At 45.5% G+C, this 24778-nt stretch overlaps 1 protein-coding gene across 3 annotated transcripts in view; it reads right to left on the reverse strand.

Annotated features, from left to right (window-relative positions):
- ELAVL1 (ELAV like RNA binding protein 1) overlaps positions 1–24778 on the reverse strand; it is a 1128619-nt gene that overhangs the window by 748263 nt on the left and 355578 nt on the right. For 2 of the 3 annotated variants that reach the window (XM_044090690.1, XM_044090688.1), the window contains exon 5: positions 18614–18712. The exons of the other annotated variant lie outside the window; for it this stretch is intronic. In XM_044090690.1, coding sequence (XP_043946625.1) covers positions 18614–18712 — 99 coding nt within the window. The remainder of the gene's footprint in view (positions 1–18613; positions 18713–24778) is intronic. 3 annotated transcript variants of the gene reach the window in all.

A 24778-nucleotide genomic window follows, 5' to 3' on the forward strand; every position in this document is an offset into this window, starting at 1 on the left:
CCACTGCCATGCATTTGGTGAACACTCTGGGGGCTGTAGTGAGACCAAAGGGCAGGGCTCTGAACTGGAAATGACTGGACCCCAGCCGAAGCGGAGAAATCTCCTGGGCGTCTGTGAATTTTGATGTGATAGTACGCATCCTGAAGATCTATTGAGCACATCCAGTTGTCCTTCTGTAAGAAGGGCAGAATTGACTGAAGAGTGACCATTCGAATCTTGTCTTCCTGACAGACTTGTTGAGTCTGCAGAGATCAATATTGGTCTCCAGTCTCCCGTCTTTTGGGGACCAAAAGAACCTCGAGTAGATTCCGGCTCTGAATGGTCTATTGTAACTGGCTGAATGGCTCTTTTTGCAGTAGTTTTTGATTTCTAACTCTGCAATGTCCCTTAGACCGGGTGGTACATCTGGAAGGGAATTTGAGGGAAAGGACTTTCCTCGAAGGAATTATGTAACCCTTGGATATGATCGACTGTACCCATCTGTCTTGAGTGAGGGAATGCCAGGCTTCTGGGTACAGTGATAATCTTCCCGACTGCCTCCAAGGAGGGACAGCCGGCAACACCTCAGGGATGCTGAAAGGGCTTGTCAGAGAGGCTCCTGTTTCCCTGGTTCTTGGACCCCCTCTGCCTCTAGGCGTCTGTTATTGTTACCCCTCTGCCTCTAGGGGTAAACTGACCACGTGAATCAGGCGTGACTCCTTGGGATTTACGGAACCACATCTTCCCACCCTTCTGTCCTTTGGGATAAGGCCTAGAAGGGGTGGAAAAACGGACTCCAACAGCAGAAAGAGTCTTGCCGTCCTGCTCGCACCTGGTCAAGGTTTCCTTCACCTGAGGGCCAAACAAAGCTGACCCATCAAAGGGAGAATTTGTGAAGGACGCCTTAAAGGGATCCGCAAAATCACATAGCCGCATACAGGCTTGGCGTCTAAGAGCCACACCTGTGCCTGCGGCTCTACTCCATCCGCAGCATAAGATATTAGCCGCATGGAGGAGTTTGCAATGGAATTGAGGGTTCCTAGCTGAGAAGCAATTTTTCTTGAGCCCCTGCAGCTGTAGGATCCTGAACTACTTCTCCCAGCTCCTTCAGGATATCCCTTTGGAGTCGGGTGAAGTGACATAGGTAATTCAGCGAGCATAGCAAAGGTCACTGAGGAAAACATCCGCTTACGTACCTATCCATGGTCCTAGAGTCCTTATTAGGAGGATGGACGGGCACGGAAGGATCTGCAAGTTCCTTTTGGTGGCGCAGCCACCACCATGGCATCAGCGGGGACACCCTTAGTAAGGAATTGTTTGTCGCCGGGCAGTGATAAATTTTGAAGGCCTCCTAGGGACTGGCTCTACAGAGTCAGGAGCTGCCGCCTTCTGGTGCAATCACCTGCATAAGGGGTCGAAGGCGGAGATACCCAGGAGGTGGAGGGCCGAGATCCAAACGCCTCTAGGTATACTGACTCATCCTCAGAGGGATTGTTGGTGGGCCAGTTTCCCTCTGTTTCAGAAGTTCTAGGATGTCTGAGAAGGAGACATCCTCAGAGAGGATCTAGGGGATCCCTCTGACTCATCAAAGTCAGTATCCAGTGACAGACTGGGAGTCTACATGCTTCCTCTTACAAGTCCTCTTCCTAGGAGGATCTCCCGAAACATCAGGAGAATCCTCGGAAGAGGGGAAATTCCCAATGGGAAACCTGAGGCGGAGGATCTCTGGGTCCTGTAGCAAGAGAAGTGGCAGAGATGTCAACAGGTACTATAGAGGGAGGAGCTACGGGAACAGACTGCTGACTGATACCAGTGGCCAGTACACTCTTCATCACCTCGAATGCTCCCTCCCAGGCAGGTCCGAGAGAACCCGCTCCAAGAGCTAGGAACTCCAGGGACCACGAAAGGGAAGTCTCAGAGGCAGATGTCGGGCCGAGCTCACCAAGGCCGAGGCTCCAAGGGAAGAAGGTTCGGACAAGGGTCCGATGCCACTCACCCTCGGAGGAGACCATGGAAGCCCGACCACCGAATCCCTCTAAGGAAGGTCTCAAGAGGAGATAAGAGTAGAGGCTGAAGGAACAGAAGGGGTATCCGTCCTCCAGCCGTAGCAGTAACCATTCGAAGACTCCAACTCCAAGCTCTGGGGTAGAGTTGAAGGAGGAACTGTAACGGGTGTGGACCAACAGTCGTCTGTTGAGACGGACTGTGTAACATTTGGGCCAGTACCTGTGACTTGAGTAATCTACTGACCACTCTCTCTAGGTCATGATCTGACAACCTGGATGACCTTGAAGATCGGCTCCGATGGCTCCGTTCCGATAAAAGAGGTGAACGTCGGCTCCAAGGAAGGAGACCTCGACCTCTTCCTGGAATGAGCCATCGTAGCCGATACAATAGATCCTGTCGGAGCCGACAGGAAGCTCGATGTATCGGCTCCAGCGACGATACAGCCACCAAAGTAACGGTGTCGGAGCCGACACCGATGCCTGTGCCACATGGGTGGCAGAGCCGATCGACATCGAAGTGGTCAATACAGATTCGGCACCGTCGGTGCGAAGGCTTTGTCAGCTAGAATCGGCTCCAGCCCGATCTCGACTCAGTACTAGTCGGGCCGAGGCCGCTGGCTTAGATACAGAAGCCTGGGTCTTGGCAGGTTTTACTGATTTTGGTGGAGCCGACTTAGCGGAGAGCCCTCCGCTTAAGGGCCCCTAAGAATCAGTTTATTCCGTCTCTCCTGCAGGACTCTCTGGCTGAAGGAGTGACAAATAGCACAGGAGTCCTGCAGGTGAAGAGGGCCCAGACAATACAGGCAAGAAGTGTGACCGTCTGTCAGAGACATCTTCTGACAGCACGAGTCACACTTCTTAAAATCTGAGACCCTCTCCTTTGACATGGTGCTGAAAAAACACACACACCAGTCAATAAAGTTAAATAAAATACCAAAAGGTATTCTATAAACCAACACACACACCCTAACAGGGCGGGGATGGGATAGGGAAAAGATTGACTAACAAAAAATTAAAGGAGACAGGGAATTTCTGTCAGAAAAGGTATAAATTAAACTTAAAAACTATCAATAAAAGATTTTTGACTAAAAAGGGGCTTAAATATCACAAAAGTGAACAACTTACCAGGAGCTGGTAAAAAGAAGACCTCCTAAGCGGCAAAGCGAGATCTGGGTACTTACCGCCTTGCATCATGGGATATGGGGCTGCCTCGAGCTGGTAAAAGTGACTCTCGAGCTTAGCAGTAGCCGAGTCGGGGATCGGCTCCGAACCCATCAAGCAAGAATGAAGGCGAGATTGACAACTTAACATTGAGAGTTATACTTGCTTCGAGGCTGTGTCTGTGTTGGGACCATACACTTTTTAGGTACCATTGTAGTTTTCTCATATGCAGTCTTGCATATGCAATTAGTTGAATGCAGGATGCCATGTACCCCAATGCCTGCAGGAATTTTCCTTGCAGTGAGCTGGGTAGAAGTTGCAATCTTTTTGAAGTACTGAGCCAGTTGTTTTTGCTTGTCTGGCGTGAGGTAAGCCATCTGGGCCGTTGTATTCAAGCTGGCACCCAGGAAAATTATTTCTTGTGAGGGTATTAGTTTTGATTTCTTTTTGTTTACTGTGTACCCTAGGCAACTTAGTATCTTTGTTACAAATGTCAGATGCTGTAGTAGGATGTCTTTGCTGTCTGCTTGGATCAGGCAGTCGTCCACATATGGATAAATTTGTATTCCTCGTTGTTTGCAGTATGCAATTACTGATGCCAGGCATTTCGTGAATACTCTGGGCACAGTAGTTAAGCCAAAGGGCAATGCAGAGAATTGATAATGTGTTGTGCCTGCCAAAAATCTGAGGTATCTTCTGCAATCTTGTCTGATAGGGACATGCAGGTATGCCTCTTGGAGGTCCACCGCTACCAGCCAAGACTCCTTGCCCAGCATGGGAAGAAGCTGCTGTAGTTAAGCATTTTGAATTTGGGAATGTCCAGTTATGTGTTTAGAATTGAAAAGGTCTAAGATGGGTCTCCAGGCTTTGTCCTTTCTTGGTACTAGAAACAGTCTTGAGTAAAATCCTAGGCCCTTGCTTTTTTGCAGGTACCTTTTGAATTGCCTTCATGTTCATGAGAGCTGAAATTTGCTTTTGTGCCTCTGCCCATTGGTTTGTTGGCTTATTTGGCATGCCTCTCATCCGTGGTAAAGTGTGAAAATGAAGTCTGTAGCCTCGGGTAATAATGTCCAGAACCCATTTGCCCTTTGTTATGATGTGCCAATTTTTTGTGGAAAAAGAGCCAGTTTTCCTCCTAGAGATGCTGCCTGGGCAAATTTGCTTGGCAGGTGCAGAGAAAGTCATTGAGTTTGTTTTCTGAAGGATTGAGATCTGTTGTCTCCCCCTCTGAGTTGTTGTTTGCCATTGTCTAGGCCTGAAGGTACCTTTGTGCCTGGCCTCTTCCCCTAGGGCGTCTGTACCTGCCTCTTTGGGGTCTGTCTGAAGCAGGAAAGGACCAGTTTTTTGATGGCCAGTTTCTGCTGAAGTGAGGCGGTTGCACCTGTAAAAAAAATCTTTAACTGTTTGCATAGATTTTGCCTTTTCTTCCATTTTCTTTAAAACTTCCTCTGCTGTGACACCAAATAATGCATCCTTTTGCAGTGGAGCATCCAGTAACTTTGCTTTGACATGTTCTGGTAGGGCCTGCTCTTTTAGCCAAGCTTGTCTACGTATTACAGACCCTGTGACCATTGCTCTACATGAGGCCTCCAAAGAATCAAAACCACACTGCAAGGTATGTTTTCCCACTTGTTCTGCTGCATGCAACAAATCCTGCATCCCTTTCAAATCTAGTTGATCTGTCTGAGGGATCATTTTCTGTTTTAACTGAGTAAGTACTGCTGGTATTTATTTAATCATGTGGAATTGGTAGTTTAATGCCCTCATGGCCAAAGTGGCAGAGGTATACACTCCCCCCCCCCCCCCCATCTTCCTAATGCCCTGGAATCTCTTACCGCAGGTAGTGGATTTTTAGCAGTGGAGGCCTTAACCCCTTTGGGACCCTGGGAAATGGTTTCTGGGTCTGCAGCAGGGCTTTTATATAAAAACTTGAGAGTCAGGGACTCGGTAGTATCTCTGTCTGGTTTAGGTGGAGCTGGAGGTAAGGAATCTGGATATAGACTGGATTCGGTGTAGACATCATCAAGAATGTCTAAAACAGGAGGAATGGCTAAGGGTCTATGCTGAGGTAGAAGAAACTCACGGAGTCTTTTCTTGGAGTCAGAGTAATCTTGTTCTTCCCAGTGGAAATGCTCTCTCATGGTGTGCAGGGTTTCCCCAAGAGAGAAGTTTTCAGGGGGGGGAACAGAGGGAATTGATTCCTCAGCATCTGAGTCTTCATAGAGAGGGAAGGGGTCATCCTGTTCCGCAGAGTCTGCTGAGGAAATGGTTTCCTGGTCAGGAGGAGGTAAATCTTCCTCCAGTCTAGGCCTTTTGTCAGGAGGGGGTTGGGAACCTCCGATAAGGGTAATCAGGTCTTCAGCCATTTTGAGCATTTGCTTTTTAGGCATAGGGGCTTGTGTGGGAGTCTGTGGACTTGGTTTCTTAACCTTTGGAAACCTAGCGTATGAGTTAACGGAGAGAGTAGTCAGTTTAAAGACACCTTCTGAAACCGAAGGCCTGTCCATAGTCTCCGGATTGCCGCCAGGGCTGGCGTCTGCGAGTTGGAGGATCCGGCTCCAGTGGCCCAGTAGATTCTGTCTGAGAGGTAGTCGCATCTTCTAATTCTGCGGTAGTCAGGGGCTGCGTAGGCGCCTCACTGAATACCGAAGATCCGGCGGCAGGCCTAACCGAGACCTCGGAATCTGGTCTAGGCCTAGGCTGCCTGTCTTTGTCCTTGCGTTTTTTTAAAAATAGCGGTTGTCGGAGGTTCCAATGACATAATGTAGTTGAATTTTCTGCCAAAATAATGTCGGGCGGTATCAGCCAGACGCTTAATAGTGCGTTTATTGAACCTAGCGCAAAACAGACAACCAGAAACGTCGTGGTCTGGGCCTAGGCAAGGAATACAATAAGAATGGAAATCCTTATGAGGTATTTGCTTCCCACAAGAAATACAATTATTAACTTTGTCTGACATCGGTCTGAGGCAAGAAAAGTTTCCCCAATGGGGTACTTAGCTTTATAGAAGACTTCGGCTGAAATTCTGTACGAAAATCTCAGGAGCTGGCCGAACGGCACTTGCGAACTGCTTCTGCTTCAGGCACCGCGCGGCAAGAAAAACTGAAGAAAATGGCGTTGGCTGCCTCTTTTATACCCCTGCCGCACTGACGTCAGGGAAGAAGCGACAAGCAATGCCGGACCAAGGCTTTGGAATTCAGGCCGAGTGCAGGGACCACCTGACGGCAGGATAACCCAAGTGTGACTGCAGCAGCATAGCACGATGAACATCTGTACTATATTCATAGTGTTTCACTGTTGCAGTCATTACTCTTGGGTTGAATCCCAAAGCTGAGAATGGGTGGCTGGGCTAAATAGGATTAAGAGAGGCTATGAGGCCCTGCAGAACTGCAGTGGCAAAGCCTGCTCTGGATTTAGAGTAGAGAGGTAAGTGGTAGTGCTTTGTAAAAGTGTGCACTGAACTCCAAGTTGCAGCCTCTAAGATGTCTTTGGTTGGTACTCCTCTGAGGAAGGCTGCTTAAGTGGCTGCTGCTCTGGTAGAATGTGGCCTAATGCCCTCAGGCACTGATTTGCCATGCTGTGAGTAGCAGAAACGAATGCAATGGCCTATCCATTTTGAAATAGTCTGTTTTGAGATGGCCTTTCCTTGTTATCCTGCAGCATATGCCTCTAAAAGTTGCTCAGTCTTTCTGAAAGCTTTAGTTCTGTCCAAGTAGAAGGGTAGCTGTCTGTGTATGTCCAAAGAATGCAGAAGTATCTCACCCTTGTTCTGTGGGTTTGGATAAAAGGTAGGCAAGTGAATGGTTTGGTTAAGGGCCACACTGGACACCACCTTGGGCATAAATGTAGGGTTCGTCCTCAGAGAAACCCTGTCTGGATGGTAAATGATAAAAGGTTCCACAACCATGACTGCCTGTAACTCAGAGATCCGTTTTGCAGAGGTTATTGCTAAGAGCAGTGCTGTTTTCCAAGATAAGAATTTTATATCAGCTGTTGAGGCTGGCTCAAAAGGAGGCAGTGTGAGTTTTTCCAAGACATAATTGAGGTCCCATGCAGGTATTGGTGCTCTCCTTGGAGGTCTTATGTTTTTGGCCCCTCTGGCCTTATTAAAGGATGAGAAAAGATAGGTGGTTCCATATTGTAATGGGCTGAAACGGCAGAGGCATGAATCTTAACTGATGAAAAGGATAAGCCTTTGTCCAGCATCTCAGTTAAGTATTGTAAAATCTGAGGAATATTTGGTACAAACGTGTCAATTCCTTGTTCCTGGTTCCAAGCACAGAATCTCTTCCATTTTTCTGCGCAAGATTTTCTGGTACTGGGCCTCCTGGCCTCCAAGATAACATCCATTACAGCTTTGGAAAGAGGAGTGTTCTGAACAGCTACATTATACGCCATGCTGCCAGATTTAAGGTCCTGAGTTGGCTGTGCAGGATCCGATTGCTTTGTTGGGTCAGTAAGTGAGAAGTTTGAGGCAATGTCCAGGCTGGACCTTGAGAAGTTCTTTAGGATTGGGTACCAGTGCTGGCGTGGCCAGTCTGGGGCAATCAGTATCATTTTTGGCTTCTCTTGTCTGACCTTTAAGAGTACCTTGGGGAGGAGAGGGAGTGGAGGAAAGGCATATACTGTTAGGCTTTTCCAGCTGAAGGATAGGGCATCCACTTTCCATGCTTGCTTGTGATAAATCCTTGTGCAGAATCTCTGTATAGTTCGCAGTTGTGAGGGGAGGCAAATAGATCTATGTCTGAGCATCCCCATTTCCTTGTTATCATGCTGAAGACTTGTGGATCCAGTTTCCACTCGTGGGGATCCATGAGGTTTCTGCTTAGTTCGTCTGCCAGAGTATTTATTTTTCCTGGCAGGAATTGTGCTTGCAGGTGAACTTGATAAGTCAATGCCGTGTCCCACAAAGTCATGGCTTGTCTGCAGAGAGGGTAGGAATGTGCGCCTCCCTGCTTATGTACCACATGACTGTGTCTGTCTATCAATAGTTGTCCTGGATGAAGTAGATCCTTGAAAGCTGTCAGGGCATTCTGAACAGCTAGCATCTCTTTTTGATTGATATGAAGATGCATCTGGCTTGTGGGCCATGTGCGCTGCATACATTTTCCTGCCATGTGGGCCCCCCAGGCATAATCTGATGCATCCGTTAAGTGTCTGCCTGGCTGTGGGTAAAGTGAATGGCTGTCCCTTGTTGTGGTGACAGGTCTGTGCCCACCATTGAAACTCCTGTTGTAGGCAGGGAATGAGGGTAATTAAAGTTTCCAGGTTGTGGCAATGTTGAGTCCAAACACTTTTTAGATACCATTGTAGTTTCCTCATATGCAGTCTGGCATATGGAATTAGCAGAATGCAGGATGCCATGAAGCCCAAAGCCTGCAGAATTTTTCTTGCAGATAACTGGGTCTTTGTTGCTAATATTTTGAAGTAAGAAGTCAGTTGCCTTTGCCTGGCGTGAGATAAGCCATCTGGGCAGTTGTATTTAAGCTTGCACCCAGGAATATTATCTTGGGAGGGTACTAGCTTTGATTTCTTTTCGTTTACTGTGTACCCTAGGCAAATTAGTAATCTTTTTACAAACACCAGATGTTTTAGATTAATGTCTTTGTTCTCTGCTTGAATAAGGCAGTCGTCCAAGTAAGGATATATTTGAATTCCTCTGTCTGCAAAATGCAATTACTGGTGCCAGGCATTTTGTGAAGGCCCTGGGCGCAGTAGATAAGTCAAAGGGCAGTGCAGACAATTGGTAGTGCACTGAGCCAGCTATGAATTTGAGGTATCTTCTGCAAGACTGTCTGATTGGGACATGCATGTATGCCTCTTTTACATCCAAAGTTACGAGCCAAGCCTTCTTGCCCAGCATGGGCAGTAGCTGCTGCAGAGTCAACATTTTGAATTTTGGAACGTCCAGAAATGCGTTTAGAATAGATAGGTCCAGTACTGGTCTCCAGGCTTTGTCCTTTCTGGGCAGCAAGAAAAGTCTCACGTAAAATCCTTGTCCCTGCTCTTGTTGTGGTATTTGTTGAATGACCCTCACGTCCATGAGGGATGAAACTTGCTTTTGTGCCTCTGCCAATTGATTGTGTGGCAGGTCTGGCATACCTTTTGCCCTTGGCAGTGTGTGAAAGTGGAACCTATAAGCCCTGGGACACTATGTTCAAGACCCATTTGTCCTGGGTAATCATGTGCCAATTTGGTGAAAAAAGTGCTAGTTTCCCCCCTAAGGGGCTGCCAAAAGATAAGTGCTTGGTTCGGGCAGAGGAAAGTAATTGGGACTTTTTCCTGCAAGGTTGTGATTTGTCTTCTCCGCTTTTGGAGGTAGAAACACCCCATTGTTTAGGCCTGTATGAGCCTTGGGGCTGGGATCTGCCTCTGGGGCGTCTGTATCTGCCTCTGTGGCCTGTCTGACGCTGGAAAGAACCAATCCTTTGTAGGCCAGTTCCTGCTAAATCTGGGTGGCTGTACCTGTAGGAAATCCTTAAATGTCTGCATGGATTTCACTTCATCCTCCATTTTCTTCAACACCTCTTCTGCCTTAACACCAAAGTATCATTCTGTAATGGAGCATCCAATAATTTTGCTTTAACATGATCAGGCAGATTCTGTTCCTTTAACCAAGCATGCCTTCTAATGACAGAACCAATAACAGCGGCCCTGCAAGAGGCCTCCAGTGAATCAGAACCACATTGCAAAAGTATGCTTTCCCACTTGTTCAGCTGCATGCAATACATCCTGCATTTCCTTGTTATCAGAACATTCAGAATTTGTCAACATTTTCTGTTTAAGCAGTGACATTAAGTATTGCTGATATTTAAGCATATGAAACTGACAATTTAAAGCCCTTACAGCCAAGGTAGCAGAAGTGTAAACTCCCCCCCCCCCCTCATCTGTCCAGTGCCCTAGAATCCCTATCAGAGGGGACAGGGGTTTTTTTGCAGTGGAAGCCTTGACCCCTTTGAGACCCTGAGATATAGTTTCTGGGTCAGCAGCAGGGTTTTTATATAGAAATTTATGAGAGTCTGGAACCCTGTAGTATCTGTCTGGCTTAGCAGGTAAAGAGTCAGGAGACAGGCCGGACTCTGAAAATACATCCTCTACAATGTCTATCCTCTACAATGTCTAGAACAAGTGGAATAGCAAGAGGTCTGTGCTGAGGTATTAAAAGAAAGTCTCTGAGCCTTTTCTTAGATTCTGAGGAATATTGGCTCTCCCAGTGAAAATGCTCCCTCATGGTATGCATGGTTTCACCAAAAGAATAATCCTCAGGAGGAGAGGCTGAAGGAATAGATTCTTCAGCATCAGAATCCTCACAGGGAGGAAGAGAGTATCCCTGTTCAGAAGAGGAACCAGAGGAAATTGAAACCTGATCAGAAGAGTCATATTCTGTGTCTTGCCTAGGCCTCTTATCAGGAGGGGGATGGGAACCCCTGATCAAAGTAATTAGGTCTTCGGCCATGTCTGTCCAGGAGAATGCTGTACTTGTTTCTTTGTCTTCAGAGCTGTTTTAGTCTTTGAAGCTGAGGTTGGCTTGACATACAACTGTGTAGGTCTGAAAACACCCTCAGAAGCCGATGCCTGCTCAGCGGCTCTGGACCCATCTGAGGGAATAGTTTCTGAGAGTCCAATACCTTGAATATCCAGAGCCTTGTCAGCTCCATGTGGGAGTCGGAAGCGGCCTGTGGCCCTGAGGTAGCGGCCGTCAGGGGCTGCGAAAGCACCTCACTGAGAACTGGCGAACCGGCGACTGGCCTAGCAGGGGCCTCATCGGTTTTGGACCTCGGATGCCTGTCCTTTTCCTTGCGCTTTTTATAAACTCCGGTGGTCGGCTGTTCCGACTGCATTATATAATTAAACCTTCGGCTAAAGTAATGAAAGGCAAAATTGTACAGACGCTTAATAGTGCGTTGGTTAAATCTAGCACAAAACCGACAGCTAGCAACGTCGTGATCAGGGCCTAGGCAAGGAATACAGTAAGAATGAAAATCCTTATGAGGTATTTGCTTCCCACAAGAAATAAAATTGTTAACTTTTTCTGACATCGGTCTGGAGCAAGAAAAAAGTTTCCCCAATAGGGTACTTAGCTTTAATGAAGACTTCGGATCTGAAATTCGTTTTGAAAATCTCAGGAGTCGGCTGACTGGCACTTGCAAACTGCTTTTGCTTTGGGCACTGCGCGGCAAGAAAGACTGAAGAAAATGGCGTCAGCTGCAGCTTATACTCCTGCCACACTTGATGTCAGGGAAGAGGCGACAGCAACCGACGCCGGACCAAGACTTTGGAATTCAGGCCGACTGCGCGTAGCATGCCAGCAGGATAACCCAAGAGTAATGACTGCAACAGTGAAACACTATGATCAGAGAACGACAACTCTGAACAACGGTCGCACCCAGCTCCAACCGTCCCACCTGGCAGACCAGAACTGAGGATGGGTCCACCTCTGCTGTAGCCGTAAGGGATACTGATGGCTCCGTAGAAATGCTCGAAACAGACATGAACCCTCTGTGCTCAACGATGAAGATGTGGCCCTGGGGACCAGATGGTGCCGATGGCACAAAAGGGGCCAGAGCCAGACCTAGCACAGAGGCAAAGATGCAGTTGGCAGCAAAGTCATAGGAACCTGGGTGGATGGAGCCAAAGGCTCTAAAACCTGCACCTAGGTTAGAGGAAGATAGCAATTGGGTTCATTCTGGGGGGGGGGTGACAGGACAGGCTGCTCCGGGAGGGAGAGTTGGGTGAACAGCAGAGGAAAGACCCCAGGCTGCCAAGATCTGGTCCACCAACCTAACATCCAGTTCCGAAAGACTTCTGGTGGAGTGTGCTGAAAGGGCTGAAGGAAACTCCCAGTCTCTCTAGGAACAGACTTGGCAACTGTCCAAGGAAGGGATCCAATGAAGGCGAGTATGTAGACCTGGGCTCCAAAATTATGGTTTGCCAAGGTACCGCCTTGTTGCACCAAGGGTGAAACAGCCAGCACTGAAGTTGGAGCCATAGAGATGGTTGGAACAGTAGAACTAAGGCTCTGAATCGTGACGTAACTGCAGTAGAAGGAACCAAACTCTTCAGTGCCTGAAGTTTTGACCATTCCGACCGTTTCGGAACCTTGGACTTCGGTTCTGAGGAGGAACCTTCAGAGGCATATTTGTGCTCAACAGTTAGTGCTAAAGGGGGTGATGGCACCGATCAAGAGGACTTGACTTGGAGCCCAAGATTGGAGGAGACTGGCTGGCCTTGGACAAGGCTTCCTCGAAAGGGGCCTTAAGGAGCACTTTGAGGATTAACTTATTCCTTCTCTCAGCCAGGGTTCCATTACTAAAAGCCTAGCAAATGGTACAAGCCACACTCTGTTGAGGCACACTCGAGCAATAAATGCATTTATCATGACTGAGTTTGGCATTTTTCTGCCGCAGTCAGTATATTGTTTGAATGCTGTGGTTGAAGATTTTGGCTTTTCTGCCATAACTATAAAAACTATGAAACACACACCATACACCAAAGAAAGAGAGGGAAAGTCTGCCAACAATGGTACAAAAGCTACCACAGGGGTAAGAAATAGAGAACTACCAGCAATGGTAGGGGGAAAGAAATTACCATGGTAAAACACTCAGGGTAGACCAAACACTCAACAACCGAACTATGAAGCAACAGCTAGAAACAGCTATAAGAAATTTAGAAAATACATAGCTAAGAGAGATGATTGGCTGACATGTCTGATTCACAAGAGCAGCAAACGTGATACGAGGTAACCTGGAGTGGGGAATTATGAGTAGACTTGCAGCTCAAGAGATTTTTTTGGGCTGGCACGAGCTATGCAACAGCCGGATCAGTTCCAAGTGTCAGAACCGTAACCCATCAGTCAAGAATAGATGAAAATTGACAATGTCAGATCCCAAGTTACAAATGCTAAAAAAAATGTGTAGACGGAAGTCCAGGTGACTGCCTCCAAGATGCAGTGAGTGGGAAATCTCCTAAGGCCGACAGTTGTAGCAGCAGTAGCCCAAGTGAAGTGTCCTGGTCTTATAAACTGAAAGCTTCAAGTCATGGAATGAGATGCAATTTGCAACTTTAGCTATGATCTGCTTGTTTACAGGCCTTAACTGCCTTTTGCAAAGTCAACAAACAGTTGATCAGATATTCTGCAAGATTTAGTTTTTTGTCCAGAAAGATCTGAAATATGTTAACACACAGCCTGGTTTTAAAAAAAAAAGTAATTTTTTTTTTTTTGGTAGGCATGGGAAGACAACAAAGAGGTTAACTGTTTGATTCAAGATAAGCTTGGATGCCACGTCAGGAATAAATGAGGAGTTGGCACACAGGGCTACTCTTTCAATATGTAAAAAGAAAAAAAGTTATGTCTTACCATAACGGTCATCTGTGTTGTTGATCATCTTCCATTCATCATGGATGGATTCGGTTCCAAGCCCTCAGAACAGAGTCAGCCTAATGCCAATCTCGCATACACAAAGCTCTCGAGCCAAGCTGCTACCCACAATGCCCTTCTCCCAGTTACCTCAGACTTGAGTTTGCATACAACATATACATGTAAAAGCAGAGGCCATTTCTGCACAGAAACCCCGAAACACCACAAGGACCCATAAGATCCACCAGAAGCCTTTGGTGGGGGATGGAGGCTGAGATGTGATGAAAGATGAACAACAACACAAAGGGAACATTATGGTAAGACATAACTTCTTTACCTGATGTTAATCTTCTTCCCATTCATCACTGATGGGACAGAATCCCAAGCTACTTGAAATCCTGGGTGGCCCTTATGAAGAACATTCCTGAGTACCACTGAGCCAAAGGCCACTCTTCCCCTGGAGACCATATCCAATTTGTAATGATTGATTAAAGTATGGGGTTTAGCCCAAATGGCTGCTGTGCAAACGTCGTCCATAGAAGCTCTGGAGTGAAAAGACACAGAAGCTGCTATGGCTCTCATTGAATGAGCTTTGATATTGACAGGTTTAGGTTCATTCGCTTGTGAGTATGAAAAAGCGATACAATCTGAGCCATTTTGATAAAGTGACTTGATATGGCACATCCCATTTTTGGTTCAGAGATGATGATGAAAAGGTGATCCAACTTGCGGAAAGATTTAGTCCTATCCAAGTAAAAACGTAACTGTCTATGTACAACCAATGAGTGTAGACAGTATTCTTTACTGGAATAATTTGGGAAAAACACTGGGAGCTCAATGGACTGGTTGACAGAAAAATCAGAAATCACTTTGGGGAGAAAAGATGGATTAGTACAAAGAGATGCTCTGTCTTTATGAAAGATTAAATATGGTCTCCTTTTTGCATAAGGCTTGTAATTCAGATATCCGTCTAGCTGATGCAACTGCCACCAAAAATAGAGATTTCCATGATAGAAATTTAAGGTCACATTTTGCAGCAGGCTCAAAAGGGGGTAAAGAGAGAGATTCCATGTCTCTACAGGCCGCCTGACTGGGGGGTCTGCTATGGAAAACTCCTTTGAGAAAGGTCTTGCCAATGTGGGTGGAGATAAGTGGAACGCCTTCAAGACAGTTATGAAAATTGGAGATAGCTGCCAAGTGGACTCTAACAGTAGAAGCTGATGCTCCATTCTCAAAAAGGTACTGAAGCATAACAGATGCAGGAGCTGGGATGGGGTCCAACATCTGTTCTTTAGAACAGAGAGCGAACCTTTTCCACTTATCTCTGTAGAGTTTTCTAGTGGATAGCTTATGGGAGGCCAGAACAACATTGTGAACAGGTGAGGAGAGGATTTCCTGCCTGGCGACTAACGGAAGTGGAGAAACAAAGCTGTCAGCTTGAGAGTGGACAGATTTGAGGGAGTCAACCCTTGGGGGTGAGAGATTAGGACCTGATGAGTGTCCAGGATCCATGGAGGTTGTAACAGGTGAGACCGGAGGAAGAGGAACCACACTTGTTGAGGCCAGAATGGGGCAATGAGGACCACCTTGTATGTCAACAGAATTGCTTTTTTCAAATAGAGGTATCAAGGGAATTGGGAGAATAAGCATAGAGACCACCAGTGGGCCAGGGAGAATAAGCATAGAGACCACCAGTGGGCCAGGCATGAGTCAAAGCATCTCTCGGTGACGCCCCTTCTGGGGGAAAAAGGGCATAGAAGCTGCTGCATTTACTGCAGCAAGGCTGGCCCCAACGGCTGAAAATTTCTACAGTTACATTCGGGTTGAGAGAACACTCACGTGGGATCAAGATGCATCTGCTCAGCCTGTCCACAACCACATTGGAGCTCCCCCGGGATACGAGTTGCTATAGGAAAGTGGTTGGAAGGCATCGCCCAGTGCCAAATTCGACAGGGGGTAGGATTTGGTCCTTCCTGGTTTATGTGCCAGACTGATGACATACTGCCTGATTGAATCGCAATCAATCCCGATGGAAGGAGCGGATGTAGTGGCTGCAACGTCAACAGCACCGCTCTCAACTCCAGAACATTGATATGCAAGTTGGCGTCTAAGCTGACCACTTGCCTTGGACTGTCTTTCCCTGAAAATTGCCCCCCACCCCCACCCCAGCCTATCAGGGAAGCATCCGTGGATGGGTTGCAGGATCTGGAAGGGGCAGCACCAAAGATCTTCGTCTGTCCTCATCCACCAAAGATGATCTTGCTTGCAGGAATTGATGAGGATCTGTGAGTTTAGGGGGTGAAGATTTGCCAACCACTGGGACAATAGGAGCCACTGTAACAGTCTCATATGCAATCTTGCCAGAGGAACAATCGGAATGGCCAGAGCCATAAACCCCAGAGCCTGGAGAACTTTTCTTGCTGACACCTTTCTTTGAGAGAGTATCACTTGTACTTGTAATCTTAACCTCTGAAGCCTGTGAGCTGGAAGAGAAGAACAAAACGAATGAAGGCAGGGTACGGAGTAGTGCAGGAAAACAAAAGCCAAATAAGTAAAAAATACTGCATTAAGCCTGCACGCTAGAAACGTACTGTAAACTATTTATTCAATAAAACAACAAAGATACACACAAAGTAAGCTCTTTCACGACATCCAGTCGCTTCATCAGACAACATTCAAAGACTGTGCTCATCCTAAACAATCCTCTACAAAGTCAGTTGACTTAATCACATCAATTAAAGTGAACAAAGTATTTAAAAATGTGTGCATATATAGTACATAACATATGATATAAAACACATACTCAAAAGCATTTGCATACATTTTATAAACATTTAAGAGCTGTGTAAAAACTACATAAAAATCTTTTTTTATAAAAACAGCATTCTTTATTTATGCCTAAGAGGGAGTGCCTTCAGAAAAGGTTTTAATGAAGTACTGTTAAGACCTGGAGATCTTTCAGCATTTAGCAGAAGAATCCATTTCTGTTCTGCTGCTTCTGTACGATTCTCCAGGTCCCCCCCCCCCCCCAATATCTACATCTAATACTTGTAAACAAAAAATCTAAAACTGTGTGCAGTATCATTTTGTAGTACATGTACTGCTAATGCATTATTTTCCTTCTTGTTCTTCACATCCCTGATGTGCTCAAACACTCTGTCTTTAAGGCATGACATTTCTCTCAGAAAGAAAAATAAACCAAATTGACCGTTTTACAGTCTGCATAGTACTGCATTCTCAGTGTGGATCTCAAAGAGGGATGTTGGTAAAATGAACTAGTATACAAATATTTGCATGCTGTACAATTTCTACACGGAAATGTTCCTATCCTAGTAGATTCATACAGGTTTTTGTTTACACTCTTCTTGTGGCATAAGTGTTGTTTTATGGATTAATTATTTCTAAAAGAGAAGGATGGTGCTGTATCAACTTTACTAATTAATTCTGGTGCATCTAGTAGAAGCCTCCAGTTATTCTTTATAATGTCACAAAATTCACTGATATCACTAGAATATTGAAAAGTAACTCTAACATTGTCATTGGTAACCATTCTATCTTGCTAGCGTTTGATTCTTCAGCTGTATAGTCAAAGTATGGTTTACACCTATCAGCCCTATGTAACCAAGCTTCTTCTATAGCTTTTACTATTTCTTTTTCTGAGTAACCTCTCTAAAAACTCTAATTTTAATTGTGATAGGGCTGTATGCGCATCTCTGTCATTACTATGTAGTCTTAAAGTTCTATGTATCTGTCCTTTAAGTACAATGCGTGGAATATGTCGCGGATGCATACTTTTATGCAAAAGGGCATTCCTCTTGGTAGGTTTTACATAAATGCTACTAGATATTTGCATAAGTTCAGATTTCTTTAGTGCAACGTCTAAAAACTCTTTCATGTTTAGAATGATAGGTAAATTTTAAGTAGTTGTGTGTAAAAATCTAATGAAATCCTCTAGAGCATTCTCATTTCCTTTCCATAGCAAAAAAATATCGTCCACAAAGTGGACGTACCACATAATGTACTGACTATATCGACTGGACTTTGACAAAATAGATGCAAGTTCCCATTGAATTAGCCCCAGATTGGCATAGCTATTGGCACATGCAGTGCCCATAGCCACATCAACCTTCTGTAAAAATAATTCCTCTTCAAAAATACAAACATTCTCCAGGACCAACTCTGGCAATGTACATATAAGTGTAACCTTATGAGAAAAACAGTTCCTGGATGTAAGAAAATCTCCAATAGTCTCCACACCCCAATCATTAGTAATAGAAGTAAAAAGAGATTGAATATCAAGTGTGACGAAAATATAACAGTCATCTACTCCTTGTAACAGATTATGTAGTTTCTGTAAAAAAGTTTGTGTCCTTCAAAATGGTTTCACATTGATCTACGAGTGTATGTAGGCTATTCTTAGTATAAACAGATAATGGTTCTGTACACCAACCTGCACAAGACACTATGGGTCTCATAGGTGGTGCAGATTTGTTCTTGTGAATTATAGGTAAACCATAAATTCTAGGAATCAACGGATGTGCAACATTATTTTAAAAAGTTCTTCATCAATAAGTTTAGTCATTAACAAATCAAAAATGAAAAAAAAGATACTTTCTCCACAATGCTGTTCAATACTGCCTTTGAGATGTGTTGGTAGGTATATACATCATTTACATGCAATCTCATTTGTTACAGGTATAAATCTGTCTAAAATCACAATGCCTCCACCTTTGTCAGCTGGCCTTATTTCTACTGAGTGCATATTTTTAAGTTCATTTAAGGCCAAGTAATCACGGCTAGACATTAGAAAAACTTGCTTTAGTACCTTCTTTAAAAAGATATCTAAAATCATTCTCGCATACATTTATAAAAGTTTGTACCACTGGATGTACATTCGGTATGTATGCACTTGGTTTCTTAAAACACATTCTTTCATTCACATTGTTTCCATTATAAAGTGTTTTTAAAGTAAGATTTCTACCTAGTAACCTCAGATCTTTCAACATCTCTGCATGACCAGCACGTTTGGTTGGAATACAAGAAAGTCCCTTATTCAACAAAACAATATGCTCCTCTGTTAATGTAATGGAAGAGATGTTAAAGATCAAACCTGTATTCAATAACGTCGCCTCTTCACTGTTTGTTGCATTCGTTCCATACTGGGTTGACGCTGCAAAGTTCCCTTTCTCCCCCGGCTCCTCGATCTGTTCTGAATTGGTAGAGGAGATTTTAATATAGTTTTTATATAGTTTTTACACAGTTCTTAAATGTTTTTAAAATGTATGCAAATGCTTTTGAGTATGTGTTTTATATCATATATGTACTATATATGCACACATTTTTAAACACTTTGTTCACTTTAATTGATGTGATTAAGTCAGCTGACTTTGTAGAGGATTATTTAGGATGAGCACTGTCTTGTTGTCTGATGAAGCGACTGGATGTCGTGAAAGCGCTTACTGTGTGTGTATCTTTGTTGTTTTATTAAATAAACAGTTTACAGTACGTTTCTAGCCTGCAGGCTTAGTGCAGTATTTTTTTACTTATTGAGCTGGAAGAGATACCAGGCTTGTTAGAGTATTGAAAACTGCCCCTATAAATTCCAGTTGTTGGGTAGGTTGCAGATTGGATTTTTCCCAATGGACTGTGATGCCTAGAGACTCCGCCAGTGAGAGCGTAGCGGAGGGCTATGGTCAGGAGATGCTTGGTGGGGGTGGGGTGGAGAGGAGCCAATAATCTAAATATGGAAATACCTGGAATCCCTGAAGTCTCAGATGAGCTGTAACCACTGCTAGGCATTTTGTGAACACTCTGGGGGCTGTCGAGAGACCGAATGGTGGGGCTCTGAACTGGTAATGACTGGCTCCTAGCCAGAAGTGAAGGAGACTCCTGAAGCATTTGTCCATTTTGATGTTGTAATATGCATCGCAGAGGTCTATCAAGCACATCCAAACATCCTCCCATAAAAAAAGGGAGAACAGATTGTATAGTGACCATGCAGAATTTGGTTTGAACCACTGACTTGTTTAGATGGCTGAGATCTGAAATGGGTCTCCAATCCCCGGTCTTTTTTGGCACCAAAAAGAATCTTTAGTAAAAAAACAGATCCGCACTGGTCTGGGGGGACTGGTTGGATGACTTTTTTGACACCGCTTTCTTATTTCTAAAGCTGCTTCTTCCCTTTGACTGGGTGGAACACCGGGAAGGTTTCTTGTAGGTTTTGGGCGTGATGTTAAAGGGATGTAATAGCCTCTGGAGATTATTCTCTGCACCCACCAATTGTTTGTAATAGAATGCCAGGCAGTTTGGTGCAGAGAAAAACAAGCCCAGACTGCTTCCAGAGGAACGCAATCGGGCAACGTTTCAGGAGTGTTAAGACTGCCCACAGAAAGAATCCCTGGAGCCTTGATTTCATGGACCCCATCTGCCCCTAAAAAGGAGTCTTCCACCACTGGAACCCCCCTCTGCCTCTAGGTGAATCCTCTCCACGTGCATTGCGGAAAGGACCTTGAGATTTTGTGTATCATTTTCCCACTCCTCTGGTTCCTGGAAAAGAAACATTGAGGCTTGGAGAAACGTAGGCCAATGACAGACTAGGTCTTTCCGTCCTGCTTGCACCTGGCCAGTGTGTCCTTATCTTTAGAACCAAACAAGGACTATGGTTCAATAGGGGTGTTCAAAAAGGAGGACTTGGAGTCCGCAAGGTCACAGAAGCGCATCCAGGCATGACGTCTCATGACTATGCCTGCACCCGCAGCTCTAGCCACCCCGCAGCTCTAGCCACCCCTTCAGTTGTGTGGGAGAGCAACCTCATGGACGAGTTGGAGATGGACTCAAAGGTGACAAGAGGCAACCTTGTCTCGTGCCTAGTCAGAAACATGACCCGCGAGGCTCCAGAAAGTTCGGAAACCAGATCCCTTTGGAGCCTTGCAAAATGTGCCAAGTAATTCAGAGACCTGACTGTAAAGGTTGGCGAAGAAAACGCTTCCCTAGTCTGTCCACAGCCCGGGACTCTGTTGGGCGGGTGGATAGTAAGACTTTCCTCCACAATGTCCTTTTTAGTAGCCACTGCCACCACCATAACGTCTACTGGCAAGCCTCTAGACCAGTGGGTATACTCCTCTGGTGGGGAAAGAATCTTGTTTGGTCTCTGGGGAATGGCCTCAATAGAATCGGGGTTCTTCCACGCATGCTGCACGATGAGCTGGACTAACTCATCAGCAGGTGGTGTCACCCAAGAAGTAGAAGGCAGAGATCAGAAAGCCTGCAGTAAGACAGACTCCCCTGAGGAAGACTTTGAGGGCTTCCAGCCACCCCTCTGTTTCAATATTTCCAGGATGTCTGAAGGAGACAGTTGGGGTGTGACCGTGGGGACCCTTCCCCATCATCGTAGTCCGTATCCTCTTAGAGGGACTCTGGAGAGTCGAGGTGTTTCTTCTTACATGCCTTCTTCCAAGGGGGTTCTTCAGTGGGAATGTCTGAAGAAGACTCTGAAGGAAAATTACCCTGAACTGGGGTTTCCTGAGGCTTGTGCTCTTGGTGTCCTGGGGAGATGGCCCGTGGTAGCTGTAGCTCAGAGGGAGCAGGGGGAAGATCCAATGTAGGAGGAACGCTTCCAGAAGCGACCGCCCTTCTCTATCACCCAGAAAACAGGCCCGCCCAAAGAGGAATGGGAGCCCAGAACAAAGACAATCTTGGAACTGGGGTCACACCCTGCTCTGTCAGACCTGCTCCCAGGGATGGAGCCTCAAGCAAGATCAGGGCAGGCGTTGCCCCTGGATCAGAGGACAGAACCGATAAAACTTGGAACCGTGCCCAGAACAGTGGGTTCCATCCCCCAACCATGAGACTGAGGAAGGGGCGGTACAGATGGAATCAAAACCCAAAGGGGAGGCCTCGGAGCAGAGGAAAGGGTTCCCACCAAGGACGTCGAAGCTACGGGCCTTGGAACCGATGGATCCGAGTGAGGAGTATAAGTGGGAGTCCTGGGAGCAGTAGACCCAAAACCCGAAGTGGGACGAGTCTTAGGAATGTTTATCCCTCTGTCTGTCAACAGGTGGTCCAGCAGGCACACCACATCGAATTCAGACAAACTCCTGGTGGACCTTACAGACGCTCCCGAAGGGGAGTCAGGCCAGTCCAGAAAAAGAGTAAAGGCCTGGCCTAAGAACGGGTCCAATGAGGGGGAGTACTGGGTCCGTGGTGTTTGAAATGTTGGCACCAAAAATACTAATTTGGAAATTGGCAATAGCGGAACTGTGCCGAAAAAGGACTCTGTGCAGAGGAGGCACTCTTAGTTCAGGTTATTATCAGCTCCAAGGGGTTCGTTGGAACGGTTATTATCAGCTCCAAGGGGTTCGTTGGAACAGTCTTCGGTGCAGTGAAAGGTGAAGTCAGTGCAGAGACCATCGAAGACAATAAGGTCGGAGCCGTAGCAGTTACTGTGGTTATGACTGTTGCCGTAGATGTCGGTGCCAAAGGTGGCGCCGACAAAGTTATTGTAATGTCCAAAGAAGCAATTGGAGTGGAGCTCGGGACAGAAGCAACAGGAATAATCGGAGCTGAGGAAGCAATTTTGTGTTCAGTAGAAGATTTGTGGGTCTTGTGTTTTTGGGACTTGCCCTTATCACCAGCCGGTGAAGAGGGATCAGAATGTGGACATTTTTTGTCCTTTACTGGAGGGGTTTGCGACCTCTGACACAGAAAGGGCCTCTGAGAAAGGTAGAAAAATGAGTTGGATTAGAAAAAAAGTTTCAAAATACAGCAAAATTTGTAAAAATATGAAACTTAGCTGGAGAGCTTTGAAACGCTGCTACATGGCTGCATGGGAAACGAGATCTGGGGTAACTGGGAGAAGGGCATTGTGGGTAGCAGCTTAGCTCGAGAGTTTTTGGTGTACGCGAGCTTGATATTAGGCCGACTCTGTTCCAAGGGCTTGGGACCAAACCCATCAGTGATGAATGGGAAGATTATCATCATCAGATTGGTTCTTCATATATCAAAGCTTGGAGTTCTGAAATGCACTTCAGAGAGATTAGTGCTATCAGGAATATTTTTTCCAGTTGACATTTTAAAGACAGCTGAAGCAACAGGCTCAAAAGCAGGGGGGTGGTTTTCTAGTACAAACCATTGGCCCCAAGGGAATCCTGGTTTTCTTCAGTCACAGACTTCTGAGAAAAGATAGAGGGATCTTGAGGTAAGCAAGTGGAGCTGGTAGAAGCATGAATTTTGATGGACGCACATGATGCCCTTTCTTATGGAGCTCTAAGGAAGGAAGAGGACCAGGAGTATGCTTTTCTGCTACATCAAGACACCAATGAGAAAATACAAACCATTTAAAAAATGCAAGATTTTCAGGTGCTCTGTTTCCTGGCTTTCTTTAGGATGCGCAAGACTTCCTCTGGAAAAAAGAAAATAAAAAAACTGCCTGGAGTGGGTACATACAAGATCATCCAATCTGCCAGCTTCAGCACCCTCAAGAAAAGGTGTACTGTGGATCTCTTACTCTAGATAAGGAAATCCACTGTTTTCTTCCTTGGCCATATGTAGCAGTATGGAAAACCAATGATGTCTGGGCCACAGAGCAGCCACTAGGATCACCGCTGGCCTGTCCTTCCCGATTTGTTGTAGTACCCTAGGGATAAGGAGATGCAGAAACAGACTGGTCCATGGGGAGAAGGCATCTTGCCCTTAAGGCCTCTAGTGCCATTATGCAGTATTTTTAAGTTGCCAGTTTTGTGGTGTGGCAAAAAAAAAAAAAAGTTTGACCCACCCCCACTTCTGGGTAAACTGAAACACCTTCAACGTTCAATTGTTAGTGTCTAGGCTTATCCTTCCAAGAGAATCCCTGAAGTTGTTTCCCCAACCTTGCAAATACTGAGGAGACAGGAGGTTCAGACCCAGCCCCTATGCTTATACCTCTCAAATGTCTAGATTTTCCCAATGTCCAGATATTTTGCCTCATGTTTTATTTTGTTACTCAAACATTTTGGTTTTCTGTCCAATCACTGAGGATTTAAGTCAGAAAATAATGACAGACATTTGAATTTCAAACTTTATACTTTTCAGAAAAATCATGCTGATGCAAGATCTGTTATTCTACCAACAAGTTAAAGAGCAATATTTAAAACTGTCCCCATTTTGGACACTTGTCTCCCCCCATTAAACAAGGCTTTGTCCAGATTTCCTGCTCTTAGAGGTAGAGAGGTATGCCTGTGCTAGTTCCCATACCTCCACAATGGATATTAAAGTGGGTGTCTGTTTGATATTCCACATCATTGTAGTACTGTTCTCATGAGAATGGTGCCTGGTTGATACTGAGCTTTGGATGTGACCAGCATCCTGCAAACATTGCCATCATCTCCTAGAGGTTGTTTGGCTTTTCTATGAAAAGCACCGTCTCAAGTTCCCTAAATAGCAAACTCTCTTGAATGGGCCCTCTAAAGACAGGTCTGAAGCATCCACTGTCAAGGTCTGGGTGCCCATCTCCAGCAAGAAGATAATCCCACTGCCAATAAAGATTTGTATCCACAACTGGAGTCCTTTTGATGGAGTAAATTCTTGGATAATATCTTGTGGTCGGAGCTAGTGACACTTTTGGAAGCCAGAGTACTTGTCCCTAGATTCCTTATCCACCTTGCTGAAGAAATACGGAGGAAAAACACAGTGCCAAATTAAATGTTCAACTTAGCAACTGTTAGACATGTCTAACTAGCAGTAAAAAGAAAGTACAGTTGTGTACACTTACCATAAATGTAGATGTTCAAATGTATTCACTGTTGCAGTTATCACATTTAGGTTATCCCTGCCAGGGTAGCCCACAGCTTGCCCGAATACCAGAGGCTTAGTATTTCTATGTCGGTTGCTGTCACTTTAGGACTGATGTCAGTCTGTCAGTAGTATAAAGTTAGACAGCCAACGTCATTACATCAGTTTTTCTTTCCCTAACCTATCAGGAGCCCACAAGTAGGAGCCAGGTTCTGGTGGAAGAACCCCACCAGTAGAAAGTAAATACCAATATGTCCCTTGTAAGGAAAGAGAAGAAAAAAAGGGGGATGGAGAGAGGGAAACCAGAACTGCAAAAGTGAATACACTCGAACATCTACATTTATGGTAAGTGTACACAACTGTACTATATTCTTCGTGTTTCACTGTTGCAGTCATCACATTTGAGTTGATTCCCAAAGCTGAGGAAATGGGTGGAGGCAGTCAAGTAAACTAGGGGCTGGCTAGGATGTCCTGCAAGACTGCAGAGGCAAACCCTGCCCCTGGATTT

This window comes from Protopterus annectens, chromosome 13.part0 (assembly GCF_019279795.1).
Source record: "Protopterus annectens isolate FY-2018-M chromosome 13.part0, PAN1.0, whole genome shotgun sequence".
NCBI classification, from domain to species: domain Eukaryota; kingdom Metazoa; phylum Chordata; order Ceratodontiformes; family Protopteridae; genus Protopterus; species Protopterus annectens.